Source organism: Mercurialis annua, linkage group LG4 (genome assembly GCF_937616625.2).
Source record: "Mercurialis annua linkage group LG4, ddMerAnnu1.2, whole genome shotgun sequence".
In the NCBI taxonomy this organism is placed as follows: Eukaryota; Viridiplantae; Streptophyta; class Magnoliopsida; order Malpighiales; family Euphorbiaceae; genus Mercurialis; species Mercurialis annua.
This window is the reverse complement of record NC_065573.1, coordinates 37485077-37498622: the sequence shown is the minus strand read 5'-3', so window position 1 is coordinate 37498622 and position 13546 is coordinate 37485077. Positions and strand designations below refer to the sequence as shown.

Below are 13546 nucleotides of genomic sequence, written 5' to 3'. Positions count from 1 at the left end.
AAATATTATAATTGAAAGCTTTTCTTCTACCTGTGCTATGAGGAATAGAGGTTCAAAACACATAAGCTTTTATTTTTTTACATCCAGAAGTTGGTTCATTTTTCAAATACATCACAAATGAAGCTTTGATAAAAGTAGAAAACAGGCTACACTTCAAGTACAATAATTAATGCATTTGAAAATCTCTTTTTAGAACTCTTTATTCTTTAGAATTTATCAGAACAATGGGATATAGACAAATGTGACAGTAATATAGCAGATGGTATTTAGGAGATCAACTGTAAAAATTCAATGGGTGGTTCCTTTGAGCTTGTAAGGTTACTATTTGTATCATCTGCTTTTATTAAGAAACGGAATTATGACCCTATCCTTTTGAAGTGTACTTGCTGAAGTCCTCATAGGCTTCCAAGAGAATATGTTCATCGTCCCATTCATCACGGTATGTATCAGGTACAAGGCGCTTGCGTTTGCTACTTGAAATATACATTTGCTTTCTCCATTCTTCAACACATTCACACCCGCATTGAGCAGCAAGCCAGTTGTCATAGTCGAACTACCAAAAAGAACAAGCGGTAAGAGATGATGATAGCAGAATTATATCGTAAAGCATCCGTGTCAGCAAATTGAACCCTATTAAATCATAATACATATAGATAGCACACAATAAATAGAAGTTGCTTTAAAAGTAATCTTCCGTCTTTCTTCAGATATTCATAGCATACCTGGTGATCGCCGATGTTATGCGTATATCGCTTTGGAATTTTTGAAGCTCCAAGTGAAAGATAGAAGGATTCCACATCTTTTGTCATTTCTTCTTGCGGCGGAAGCACAAGCCTACCTGATAAAATGCCAGAAATCCACTTGCTTTGAAATTCACACAATGGGAAAGGGATGACCTAGCATTAATCAAACACAAAGTATCATTTCGTATTGCTAAAGTTGAATTTTGTATATTAAGAAAGCATAGTTACATTGAGCGGAGTTAAACCTTCCATGGTAACCCGACGAATGAAAGCCATGGGGCTAAAGATGGGGGGAAAACGTGCTTGTATAATGGCCCCACACGGTTATCATCCACTGTCACGATGCCGTTGGTTTCCAAGAAAGGAAAGTGATATTTGTACCTTTAGGACAATCATAAAAACAAAAAGTTTAGTTCCATTTTTGTTCACAGACTGCTCTGAATGTGAATGTAAGTGTCCAAGTTGTTTTTGAATGGAACTAAACCAGAAGTACCCTGTGCAATGTAGAATGATGTCGGCAGGGACAATTCTCCCATTTTGAAAAACTACAGAACAATCTTCGCGGGCACTTTCTATCTGCGTTATTTAATAATATCATTTAATTTAGATGAAGTCTCTCAACGTCAGGGTCACATAATTCAACAGATTCTTTGGTAAGCCGATCACTCTTGAACTGGATGACTTACCATAGAATGAAGCCACAAATTATCATATCCGGGCTGTTTTGCATATGTTTCCCTCGCAACTGATCTTGCCGTCACATGGACCTCTTTGGCAACACCAGCAATTTCTCTGGATATATCAAGACCACTTGATGAATTCCCAATCAAAACTACCACCTATTCACAAAAATCCCATGCATATGCCATAAATTTAATTTAAGTCTCAAGTACAGAAGTTATGACAAGCAACACGGTCAACTATCCACATATGCACAAACATGTTCGAAAATGTTGTAAGCAGGAAAAGTGAATGAAAAAAAGAACTGGCAATAGAAAACAAGATAAGGACTAGGACTTTTCACAGTAAAACTATCGGAAAAAGGCTGAATATTAATACATATCATCCGGAAAAAGGGATTTTGTTGATAAAAAAATCTTTGATTCAAATCTTACTATGTTATGCAATGCATCAGTCCTACACCTAGAAATCTTAAAGACTAATGCTTTTACTTTTTTCTTACATCCTGAGGAAACAATATGATCATGAGAAGAACTAGTTTTTTTTTGTCAAAATGAGAAGGGTTAGTTGCATTGTTAGCAAGCAACTCTAAACTAGGCACATATACACAGAGGGCAAGAAAATAAATCCATAAATGCAGCAAATCTAAAGAACCTGCATGCAAATGCACATATATAAGAAAACGCGAAGAATTAGAACTTGTGCTCATACTTCATAAGAATTAGAACTTGTGCTCATACTTTATCTTGGAAAGGCTCGGGAACACGGTAGTTATGACTATGTATTTGCTTCCCTGGCCAACAACTAATCCCTGAAAATAAAAACCATCTAAATCATTAGTTTTTCCATAACCAAGAACATGAATTATCAATTTAACTAATTTGATTTGAATCCAACAAATCAAATTTTGAATCTTTCTCAAAATCAACCACACCCCTATTCAATAAAATATCCAGGTAAATCAAGAAAGTTCACATTAATTAGACTAATTACCTGGAATTTCAGCAGGAAAAGGTTGAGTGTAATGCCCATTACAAACAACAACAGCATCATAAACCTCATCATTTAAATCAACACCAAATCTTTTCTTTTTAAACCTAACCTTCCACTTCTTACTCTCTTCAACTAATCCCACATAAACCACTTCTGTCTCAAATCTGACCAATTCCTCAATCTCAAACTCCTTTGCAAAATCTTGCAAGTAAAGCAACACCTCTCTGTGACCCGGATACATTCTCGGGTCTCTATTTTCACCATTCCTGGCTGTAAACGGATAATCTACAAAACCCATTACTTCTCTTGGGAGATTTGTTCGTAGAGAGCTGTATAAGCTGGAGTGGATTATCGGTCGGGTTGGGTCGAGACCTAATGGGTCTGGTTCGACCCGGGAATCGTAAACCCATGTGCCGCCAATTTGGTTTTCTCGCTCAAAGACTACGACTTGGTGTCCCTCTCGCCGGAGCTCACGTGCGGCGACTAGGCCTGCTGCACCGGCGCCGATGACTGCCACGTGGCGCGAGAGTAAGGGAGTCGGCATTGATAAAGTGTTGATTAATGAGGTAATCATTCGACAGAGGGAATCAGTTGTACTTTGTTTTCTGGACAGTAAATTTGCATCGTTTGCATGATGGCTACTTTTTGGTTGATATGGATAGACTGACGGCTAGGTGACTTTAAGCTGTGTCACTGACGAGTTTGTGTTAACGGGCCGACCAGAGTTACACCAAGCTCTAGTTCGATCTGGAGTGAGTTATGCAAACTGAGCTTGAATTGAAAAAGTTTAGGCTTTGTTTAGTTCTATAACTTCACTTCGACTAGAGTTTACTAAAAACTAAAAGTATTAATTTAAATTTTTTTTTTATTATAAAATATAAAATATAAAATTCAATTCAATATAAAAAGATTGCCATTTTCAATGGCGGAGACGGAATATTTAATCAGAGACGAATTATAAGAAAAAAAATGATAACTAATAATATTTTCCTATTAACTAGGACGAAGTTTATAATTGATTTTTTTAATAAAAAACTTGTGTCTCCAACCAACTCTGACTAGAACAGGCGTATCATCCCGTTTGTGAGTAACTCCGATAATGATTATTTTGTGTATGTAATATGTTCGTTTATGATCGTGAATAGTACAATTAGTTATACCTTTTTTTTGTTTAAAATTATACCCCTTGATTTCATGAAGTTTTGGTTCCTATTTATATGTCTTTATAATATCAAATTAAAACAAGAATTCTTTTATTTTTTTGAGAGGAAACAAGAATTCTTAACATCAAATTATGTATGCTATTAGATAATTAATTAAAATGTAAGTTATAATTCACATTTATTTATGATTAAAAAAATATACCTTCTGTCCTACTTAAAATTAAATTCTGGATTGGGTAAAATTTGTTAAAGAGGATTGTGGTAAAATGTGCATGTCATTAAATTATGTGCAATTTTGGTTGAATGTTGTGTGAGTATGTCTTTCTGATTGCAGCAAAGCAAAAGCTACCCTTAAATATCCCCAAAAGCTATCAGCTTTTTATACTTTTCTTTTTCAGACATTTTCCCTGCAACTCTACTAAATCCATGGCCCATTTGCTCTCTACAATAAATATTCAATTTTTTCATTTCAAAAAACAAAAAACTATGCTACATAATTATTATAGACAAAATTAATAAAATCAATATATTATAAAATAATTAAATAATATTCACGTGCATAACATAAAATTACAGTAATTAATAATTAAATATCTTAAAAAAATAGAAGGTACATACATATACATGCATACATCAAAACTCCACCGCTAAAAGCTGTCCTAATTTTTGTCATTTTCTTTTTTATGACTGAAAGAATAACCTTTTTAAATTATCTGGAAAAAAATACAAATAAAAATGAAACAATGATATCCTTAAAATGTTTTTCTTTAACTAAAAATCATCATAAACATAATAAAATATGCAACAAAGAAAAAATAAAAGAGCATCATAAACAGTCACTACTACCAGAGGGCCAGTTAAGGAGAGGATCTTTCTCATTTTGGGTTTGATTAAGAGGATTGGTAGGTTTCAAAGGCCAACACAATTTTAAGTAATTATTGTTATAACTGAAAAGAAGTTAATGCATTTTTTTAAAGTTTATTGGTGAAATTAGTATTTCTATCACTAAACCTAACTTCTACTTTAATCTTAAAATGGAATAAAGTTGTTGTGCTTCAGTTATTGTATTTCTATACTCTTAAAAATAAATAACTAAAATTTGGTTCCAAATTCCATTAGATGTATTTTTTTTGTGAAAGATAAAATTTTATTAATGATAAATCGAAAACAAGAGTTTTAAATCCGACCACGATGTTGAGCTAGATAAATACAAAGAAATAGAGCATTTCAACTACTTAAAATATCACCCAATTATATCGAATCCGAAAAAACTAAATCATAAATAGATTTATCTTAATTGATGAAATAAATTACAAATCTAAAAGAATACAATAAAAAAGTTATAAACAAACATAAACCATGTTGTATAATTTCTAAACCCGTGACTGATATTTCAAATGAAACACGAGATATTTCAGATTTGTCGATCTATCAATTGAGACGATTTTTAGATCTACAAATAGAAACTTTAAATTTCGAAGAAGAAAAAACTCATATAAGATAAATAAAAAAAATAAAAAAAAGTAACACTAAAACTAGCAATATATTATTTAAAAAATCATTTATTTTATAGGGTTTGGAGAGTGGAGAGAGAGAAGTCATTTTTTATATTCAATTTGATAATAAAATTTGGGTAACCTAGCTTATGTTTGGTTCAAATTGTTTTAGTAACAATTAATTGGATTTAGAACTAGTTGGACTGATTTTAAAAAATTTAATATATTTTTATCTACATGAACCTCATAATAAATGGATAATAATTATGTTGAATTTTTTCACCTAAACCAACATTTCATTTTCATCCCATCAACAATATTTTTTTGATACAAAAAGAAGTGTAATTATTTAGTGATATAAAATGCTTTGGCATTCAGAAAATAGAGCTAAAACAGATTCTTATGATATGAGATGTAGGGCAGGAACAGAGGGATGGGACCATAGTGTTTGGAGAAAAAGAAAAGAAAAGAAAAGAAAAAAAGGAAAAGAGAATCAATAGAGAGGGTGACTACTATATTATAACCATTAACCACCAATATCATCGTGCTTTGCAGTTGAAAACTGTCATCAATCTTTGGAAGCCTAAAAATCTCATCCATCTCCATAATTCATTATTATATTTAATGACAGAATCCCATACAAACAAATCATGATCCCACATTTCATTTCAGCCTAAAAAATGAAAAAGATTTAATCTTTTTTCTCTCTGTTCTTCATTCTTCTCTTTTCTGGGCTTCCTTTTTGGGTATTTCTTTATCTTTTTTCTTTGTTATCTTCTTTTTGGATTTGATGGTTCTCTTATTTCTGCTCTGTTTTATCTATTTTCCTTTATTTTCGTTTGTTGTATCAACTGGGAATTCATTTCATCTGATACACTGTCATTTTGTGTTATTTATATGCCTTCTGTTCATCATGTGGCTTACCAGCTATGAAGATATTCTCGCAAGATTTTCCTTATTTTATATACATGAGTGAGATGGATGTTAATTCATGAGCATAGAATAAATTAAGAATAGCATTTTAAATGTTGTGAATTAGCTAAGAGGTTCATTTCTTAAAAATCTATTTGTACATGCTACATCATTCATTTTCTAGCTACTCTTGTGCTGTTTTCAAATCAGTAGTCCTTATTTTTCTATGGATGGAATTGGTGGATTAGAAGTAATGCATTATGACTCTACATTGTGTATTTTACAGCAGCAATATTTGGAGGCTGTCCCGAGATGGAGTATCAACCTAAGGGCAAGTTCCATATGAAACTAGAGGTCTTTGAGGTTGCACTTTGGGATTCAACTTGATGTACTTCTACAATTGAGTTAAGGAGAAAAATGATGCAAGGGGATTTCGATCTGTTTCCATTACGAAGACCTACAGATTCGATCAAACATGTTCTAAAGCAGACAATGGTTAATCAGGACGTTATGTTTAAGAATCAGGTATTGTAATTGTTTCATATTGGCAGTATTCTTGTTGTTAACTAAATTTTATATCATATAATTCCTTTAGGAGTGCCACGATCTTAAGGCCTACTCTATGATAAATGTGGCTTGTGCAAATCTTATTTCATATTGGTACATGGAATGCTGAATGAACTGCACCATAGGGCTAGCCACCGGGTTTTCCCTCTTAATGTCGCAGCTGACGCTATAAGATCAGACCTGAGAACTCCTGGTGGAGATCCCAAACTCTATAATTTTCCAAGATAATTTTGTCTTTGTTTTTTTAAAAGTGGCATGTGTTTACGGTTTAGTGCTTATATCTTGTTAACCAACTGTGTTTGTTAATGTCCTGAGGTCCATGAACTCCATCAGTATTTGGATGATACAAATGTCACCAATGAAGGGTCTTTGTTGTAAATACTTATTTTATTGTAATTGATATTGCTTAGGTCCATGAACTCCACCGGCTGTACCGAGTTCAAGAATCACTGATGACGGGTGTTGATTGGGAAGAGTGCGATTACAACTTATGGAAAACAAAACTTCAGTCATCTCTTCTTCCTCTTACAAATCCTACAGTACATGAATCGCCGGCAAAGCTACCTAGACTCTCCTTAAATTGCAAGGTAAGTAAATCACCAGGCTTGAGAGAGTTATTAGTTATATTTTGCTTAAGGGAGCGTGTTTTTGAGTGTTATTCTTCATATTTAGGTACTGTTTTTCATTCTCTTTTAGTAAATTTGTGGCATGAACTTAATTCATCGGTGACTTAGCTAATCAGTGTAATAATCATAATAATATGTGCCTCTTTATGGTTCTAACGGGCTCTGCTTGTGTTTCAGGTGAGCTCATTGCCATTTGTAGACCAAGATTGCAGGCCACTTGAACTTCAATTATCTGCTGATGAATTCATTAACCGCATTGAGGAAGATTTTCGAAGGAAAAGGAATGCTCGGAATTCTTTTAGTAGCCCTATAGACTTAACTATTCCTTTTTCTGAAGGTAACTGTTCAGATGCAGAGAACTTGAAGCTTTCACTTACACTTGGAGGGGATAATAAAAGAATGAGAGGTGCAATAAGGACTTGTTTTGCTAAAAAAAATTATTATTGCTCTCAAAATGTGATTGATTTGGAAGAAGCAGACGAGAGTGTGTCAGATGGTTATCCAAAATGCAGCACTTCTTTTAAATTGAAGCATGAGATGCAAGATCCTGCCTCCTGCGATTTAATCATCTTAGCAAGTGTAAAGAAAGATCTATCTCATGAAATTGTAGAGAGCAACTCTTCTCAAGAACATAGTGAATGCTGTCAAGAGCAGATCTCTATCAGTGAAGGTGCCATTACATATCTTTTGTTCACGCTTGAATTTGTTTTTCTAGATTTTAATCTTGAGAATTTTAGGAATAAGTACAGTTGATGATTTAGCCCTTTTCTTATATTGGTCTCTTGTGCAGGATTTAGAGTTTCCCCTGATGATTCTCCATCTGATGACCTATCTTCTAAAATGCAACATCGAGGGCTATTAGACCTCAACAAAGTTCTCTTCGACAACTCTTCTTGTTGCTCAGATGATAATATGCTTACCGAACCTTCAAGACCAAGCTCAGAAGGTAGTTCTGATGGATTTACCGGTGGCGTGCAGGATGGAAATTTCCCAGACATGTTTAAGCGAAAAGAAGATAGTAAATGCCTAAATGAAGCATCTGAAATCGTCAAACAAGATAATCTTGCTCTTGTGGATTTAAACGAAAAATTCACAAGCACAGACATTTGGACCGGCGATTACGATTTTATTTGTAGGAAAGCAAACCTTGAAATTCCAGAGTCCACGATCAGTCCCTTAACAGTCGTCTCTGAAGACCTTGGTTGCTGCAGTGGTGATGACAGGAATGGCAGTGTTGCGGTGAAGTCTAAACTTTCGTATATCGAAGTAAGTCGAGATACACATGAAGCTGCAAACCCGAAATCTCCTGCTTCATGCAGGTCATACAGAATTTCTGATAATGATTTGAGCACTGCAAGGACAACGAATTGTGGCATTGCATCCGCCACCTTGAATAAGGATTCAAACACCCGGTTAGGATCTCAGGATGCTAATATTCCAACAGGGGAGCATGAGCAAAGAAATTCTGACAGCAGTAACTCGAAAAATGACTGCTGCAACATAGAAGAAGAAGCAGCTGAATTGCTCATTCATATATACTCGAAGCATTCAGCTCGCGATCAAGATTCTTCCGCGAAAGAGATTAGAAACGAGAGAGAGGTGAAACCGCTGTGTTCTTTTGATTCGTTCGAGTTGAATGCTATAAATCTAACAGAAACCAATATGGATGACAATGCTGTTTCGTCGAAGCAGTTTGAAATAACCGAAATGGAGGCAAAGGAGTTTGGAATGAAGCTGAGACGAGGAAGAAGACTGAAAGATTTCCAGAAGGAGATAATGCCAAATATGGCATCTCTATCTAGACATGAAATTCAAGAAGATATAAACATTATGCAGGGAGTCTTAAGATCAAGAGAGTATCGAAAAATGAGAGCCAAGACTGCAAATAACTGCTCACCACCACTAAGAAGTAGAAGATCACGAGCTGCAAGAAAAAAAATTGCATGAGAATTTAGTTAGAAGCTGACTATAGCAATTTAATTAGAATTAAAATCCATTGAATATTAATTGTTTGGCCTTTGGTTTGTATTATAAATATGTTTATTTTTTAAACTCTACTTTTTCTTTACTTGTATTTCTGATAAATCTTCATTTTTCTCTTCACTCAATTTTTTCCAATGAAGTTTGAATCTAATTTGAAACTATTAGCTTCAAAAATTGGGTCCAATTATGGTCCAGTGATATTGAATGTTTTCTAACATAAAACTATAAAGAGGATTGAGTTGCAAAAATCACCTAACACCACCAATTTCATGGACATTCCTCTGCCTCAATGGTTTGATTTTGATTAGGCGGCCCAAAAGAGAAATTGTCAATGTGACCGTAAAAAATAAACTTGGATTGTTTGAATTTGGCTCTGGAAAATTGGTTGTTCGGTCGGTCACGCTACACATGGAGGTGGAAGTTATTTTATCCCATATTGATTGCATGTGTGAAAGAATATGTGTATAAACAAAATTTTATTAGGGCAAGTGACTTGATTTTAACTCATCTCCGACACGATAATCCGCTCGATCCGTTGAAATTTAATATATTGTTTATCATCATTTTCAATGAAATTTCAAAGAGATAGATCATATTACCTCCGAAAAGAATCTTGGATTATCGAGAAGTTGAATCCGGAGAACCACTAAAGAGCATTGAATAGTCAAAGAAAACTGACATGCAAACTGAAATTAAAATCACAGACTATCTACTCAAACACGTAATAAATTCCATATCGAATAATTTTTATTGTTAAAGGATAGAAATTATCAAATAAGTATTAAATGGGCGGAAAGAAAGTGGTTTTCGAATAAAATTGAAAAATCTCCTCCCGCTTTCCAAAAGATCAAAATAAAAAGAGAGTTTTAGGAAAAAAGGGAGAGCCAAAATTTAAAAATGTAGTTGCTTGAAAGATCAATTCAATTAATTTTCTTTTGAGGCTCTAAGAATCTAGTACAACAACAATGCTTGTATATAAAAAAAAGGATAATGAGGTAATTGATAAATTAGTTTGTTAATGGAACTTTTAATTTGAGTTCTCCCTGAAGAATGATAACTTGATTGACATATATAAGAAATTATGATCCGTAATCTCAGCCATAATGTTCAATGATTCATCATTTTACCAGTAAACTTTTCTTAAATAATATTAATATTAATATTAATAGAATACCTATGTCTCTGTCTCCCAATCATTTTTGTTTTAGAAATTGTTAAAGTAACTTTCATACCATATTTAATTAATATGTTAAACCAAAGTGTTTTGTTTTCTTATCAAGCACTTGTATAACAAGCTGAAACTAACTTAGGACAATAGCAACAGCCACCAACTTAATAATACAACAAAGTTAATATGGTTCAATAATCTACTAATTGGATATTACTATTTGATTGCTGAAATCACGGCACTTACCAATTAAACGACATTAAATAACTAAATAATTAATTATGTCATCATCGCTTCATTAGTTTTTTTTTGTTTGTATGAAAGCAGAAATTATTTATATTGTCTGATTCATTTAAAAATATAGTTTTTTATACACATTTTTTAAAAAATATTAATAAATCACTAAAGCTTAAAAATGGGTCTATAACTGGACGAGAATCTGGACATAAGAACAAGGTCAGTAAGAACATAGGAGATGGTCTCTGACAGTTCACTCTGATGCTCAAGTTGGGTTTAAATAGGGGAAAAAAGAGGAGAAAATAGTATGAAAAATAGAATAAAAAGAGTAGTTTTAGGGTTTGTCTTTTTAGGGGTTGGAACGGGTATTTAGATTTTCCCTTTTACCGATTATATGCGAGCCACATACACGACCTGCTTGATCCGTTAAAACTTTTTGATTATTTTTATCAATGAAATTTTAAAAAGTTAGACTGCCAGCCTTTCAAAATCTTAGATCTACAAAAAATTGACGGTATAATCCAAACAATCACTAGATATTCTTGAAAGATCTAACAAAACAAACCACAAAATAAACATAAAACCATAAAAATTTTATTCTAAGAAAAACATAAAATCCACATCGGATAGATAAACACCATTGCAGAGAGATCTTATTGAAATAAAGATTAACACTATAAATTATTTAGTATTTATGGGCAGAGAGGAGATGAGTTCCGACTAATACCGGATAATCACTTCACCCTTCAAAAGATAAGACGAGAAAGAGGTTTTTTAGAGAGAGAGGAGAGAGCAAAAGGTTTTATAGAGAGAATGATTAAGTTACATATGTGCACCGAACTTAACTAACTATAAGAAAGAGTAGTCGGTTCGGTTTAATATTGTAAGTTTTAATTATTTTTTGGTCCAATTTTGAATTTAAATTTAGAAAGACTAAAAACCATGACATATATAATAATAATAATAATAATAATATTTTAATAAATATTACTTTTGAAATTATTTTTTTTATGTTCAAATGCTAAAAGGTGCAAAATATAAGCTAATAGACTTCAAAATTACCGATCTTTATCTATTTTTCTTAATAGCAACCTAACGTTGTAAAACTGACAATTTTACTCTTTTTTGTATTTTTTATTTTTATTTCCATCCTAAAGCATTAAATTGAATTTTTTTATTTGGATAATATTCAAAATAAATCCTACATATTAGCATATATTCTAAATAGCATTTAATGTTATAAATACCACAAATAAACCATCTTCTCCACGAATTTAAAAAATTATTTAATATAAATTACTTAAAAATGTTTTCTATTCTGCCACTGCTTCTCTTTGACTGGTCGCCACCTCCCTCGGGCGCGTCGCTGAGCTCGTCCTCCATCTACCCATCTTTCCTATGGAAGACGAGCTGCTGTAGCTCATCTTTCCCATGGAAAACGAGCTACTGAACTCAGGGGCGGATCCAGGAGGACAAGGATGTTTGGCCGACCCTTGTCGAACTTTTTTTTTAAATACAAGTGTATGGACATTTTTCGTGTATAACCGCCGTTACTATTGTCGAGGGTATTTTTTTTCTTGTAAGGCCAGTTTCACACGTTTGATTTTTTTAAAAGCCGAGTGCTAAAAGTTCGAACCTCATAAGTTGGAGTCCTGCTTTTGGCCCTGGATAAACTCGTCTTGCATAAGGAAGACGGGTTGAAGAGCTCGTCCTCCATGGATGAGTTGCTCGTGGTTCTATTTGTCTTCCATAGAGGACGAGTGGCGGCGGTTTTGAAGAAGACATAAACTTATACAAGGAGTTTAAACCCACAAAAAGTAGATAAAACTCATAAAGAGAAGATAAAGCAAAAGAAAATACATAGAAAACAACAATAGCAAGTAATTAAGAGAAAAGTTCACTTATTTGCCGAAAAATGAAAAACAATTAAAGATATGAGGTAGGACTCGAGTTTAGTTTGATTCGACTCAATTTTTAATTAACCAAAACCGACAGTGCCGAAGTTTTATAAATAATTGACCGAATAGTTAATTTCTTTTGACCGAATTTTTAGACCAGTTTGGTTTTAATTTTTTTATTCGATCTAAACTCATTGACATGCCCATAAGTTTTGATCCAAAATTTTTTAAAAAATAGCCTTAAAATTTTAAACAAATTAAAAAAAGCCTTAATTTAGATACAAAATCAAACAAAAGATTTGGTTTATTTATTTCGGTTATTTTGATTGTACAAATCCTATTACCGAACCGTTAATCAAATTCTAATAGTTTTCAAACAAACCAACAAATCAAATCAAATCAAATCGTTTTAATCGAATGATTAAATCAAACAACTTCATTTTCTCTACTTTTGTTTTTGCTTACTACTAATAGGAGGTGATTTTTAGCAAAAATGATTGAAAAAAGCATAGCGATCGTCCCACAAGGAGATATGCCGCAAGGGTTTGGAAAGAAGAGTTGAGAGTTGAAGATTATTGGGGTAAAAACAAGCTAAGCAAGGGAAATGTTTTTACTTTGTGTCAGAAAGAAAGGTTAAAAGCATAGCAATCGTGCAATCTTATCTTCTGATTCTAGCTACTACTATGACTCCAAAATCATACATGAATTCTGTACAAGTTAAAACCAATCATTTTCAAGAAACTTTATAAGTACCATTTTATTTATTATATTCATCACTTCACATTGTTTTTACAATTTTTTTCATTCTTTTGCCAAATTAACTTGACAAAGGTTGTTCAAATTAATTAGGAGCGTTAAAGATCAAGTAAATGAGTAGATAAATTAGTGGAGAGCGATTATTGAATTTTATTATACGCCCTACTTCTACAATAATATGACAAGTAATTCCATACAAATAAAAGAACGTGTGAAACTAAATATTAAAAAAATATTTTATTTGGTACTACATATTACGGGGGATAAATAATTTTATATATTTATAAAATAATTATAAGGTTGAGAAGACTAATTAAGCCTTC

At 32.8% G+C, this 13546-nt stretch overlaps 2 protein-coding genes across 3 annotated transcripts; one reads left to right on the top strand and one right to left on the bottom strand.

The window, feature by feature from the left end:
* Positions 1-166: 166 nt before the first annotated feature.
* LOC126676297 (flavin-containing monooxygenase FMO GS-OX-like 4) lies at positions 167-3116 on the bottom strand. Its single transcript, XM_050370471.2, has 7 exons — positions 2418-3116; positions 2165-2235; positions 1430-1582; positions 1237-1319; positions 989-1124; positions 723-896; positions 167-553 (listed from the first exon to the last, which is right to left on the bottom strand). Exons 1-7 carry the CDS (start codon positions 2989-2991, stop codon positions 365-367), a joined length of 1380 nt encoding a protein of 459 aa, XP_050226428.1. The 5' UTR covers positions 2992-3116; the 3' UTR covers positions 167-364.
* A 2362-nt stretch (positions 3117-5478) lies between these two features.
* LOC126679145 (uncharacterized) lies at positions 5479-9249 on the top strand. 2 transcript variants are annotated; one of them, XM_050374085.2, is made up of 5 exons: positions 5479-5822; positions 6278-6513; positions 6966-7142; positions 7359-7851; positions 7972-9249. In XM_050374085.2, exons 2-5 carry the CDS (start codon positions 6406-6408, stop codon positions 9126-9128), a joined length of 1935 nt encoding a protein of 644 aa, XP_050230042.1. In that variant the 5' UTR covers positions 5479-5822; positions 6278-6405; the 3' UTR covers positions 9129-9249. The 2 variants fall into 2 exon arrangements, with proteins under 2 accessions (XP_050230042.1, XP_050230041.1); XM_050374084.2 differs by having other exon boundaries at positions 6275-6513.
* Positions 9250-13546: the final 4297 nt, after the last annotated feature.

What these genes read in the sequence shown, in the direction of transcription:
- LOC126676297 (XM_050370471.2), bottom strand. Translation starts at nt 2,991, where the DNA reads ATGATTACCTCATTAATCAACACTTTATCAATGCCGACTCCCTTACTC. An exon ending in CCGAGCCTTTCCAAGATAAA is followed by an intron (nt 1,583 to 2,164) that starts GTATGAGCACAA and finishes TTTTGTGAATAG; the next exon opens with GTGGTAGTTTTGATTGGGAA. An exon ending in ATAACATCGGCGATCACCAG is followed by an intron (nt 554 to 722) that starts GTATGCTATGAA and finishes TCTTTTTGGTAG; the next exon opens with TTCGACTATGACAACTGGCT.
- LOC126679145 (XM_050374085.2), top strand. Translation starts at nt 6,406, where the DNA reads ATGATGCAAGGGGATTTCGATCTGTTTCCATTACGAAGACCTACAGAT. An exon ending in ACGTTATGTTTAAGAATCAG is followed by an intron (nt 6,514 to 6,965) that starts GTATTGTAATTG and finishes GATATTGCTTAG; the next exon opens with GTCCATGAACTCCACCGGCT. An exon ending in GCAGATCTCTATCAGTGAAG is followed by an intron (nt 7,852 to 7,971) that starts GTGCCATTACAT and finishes TCTCTTGTGCAG; the next exon opens with GATTTAGAGTTTCCCCTGAT.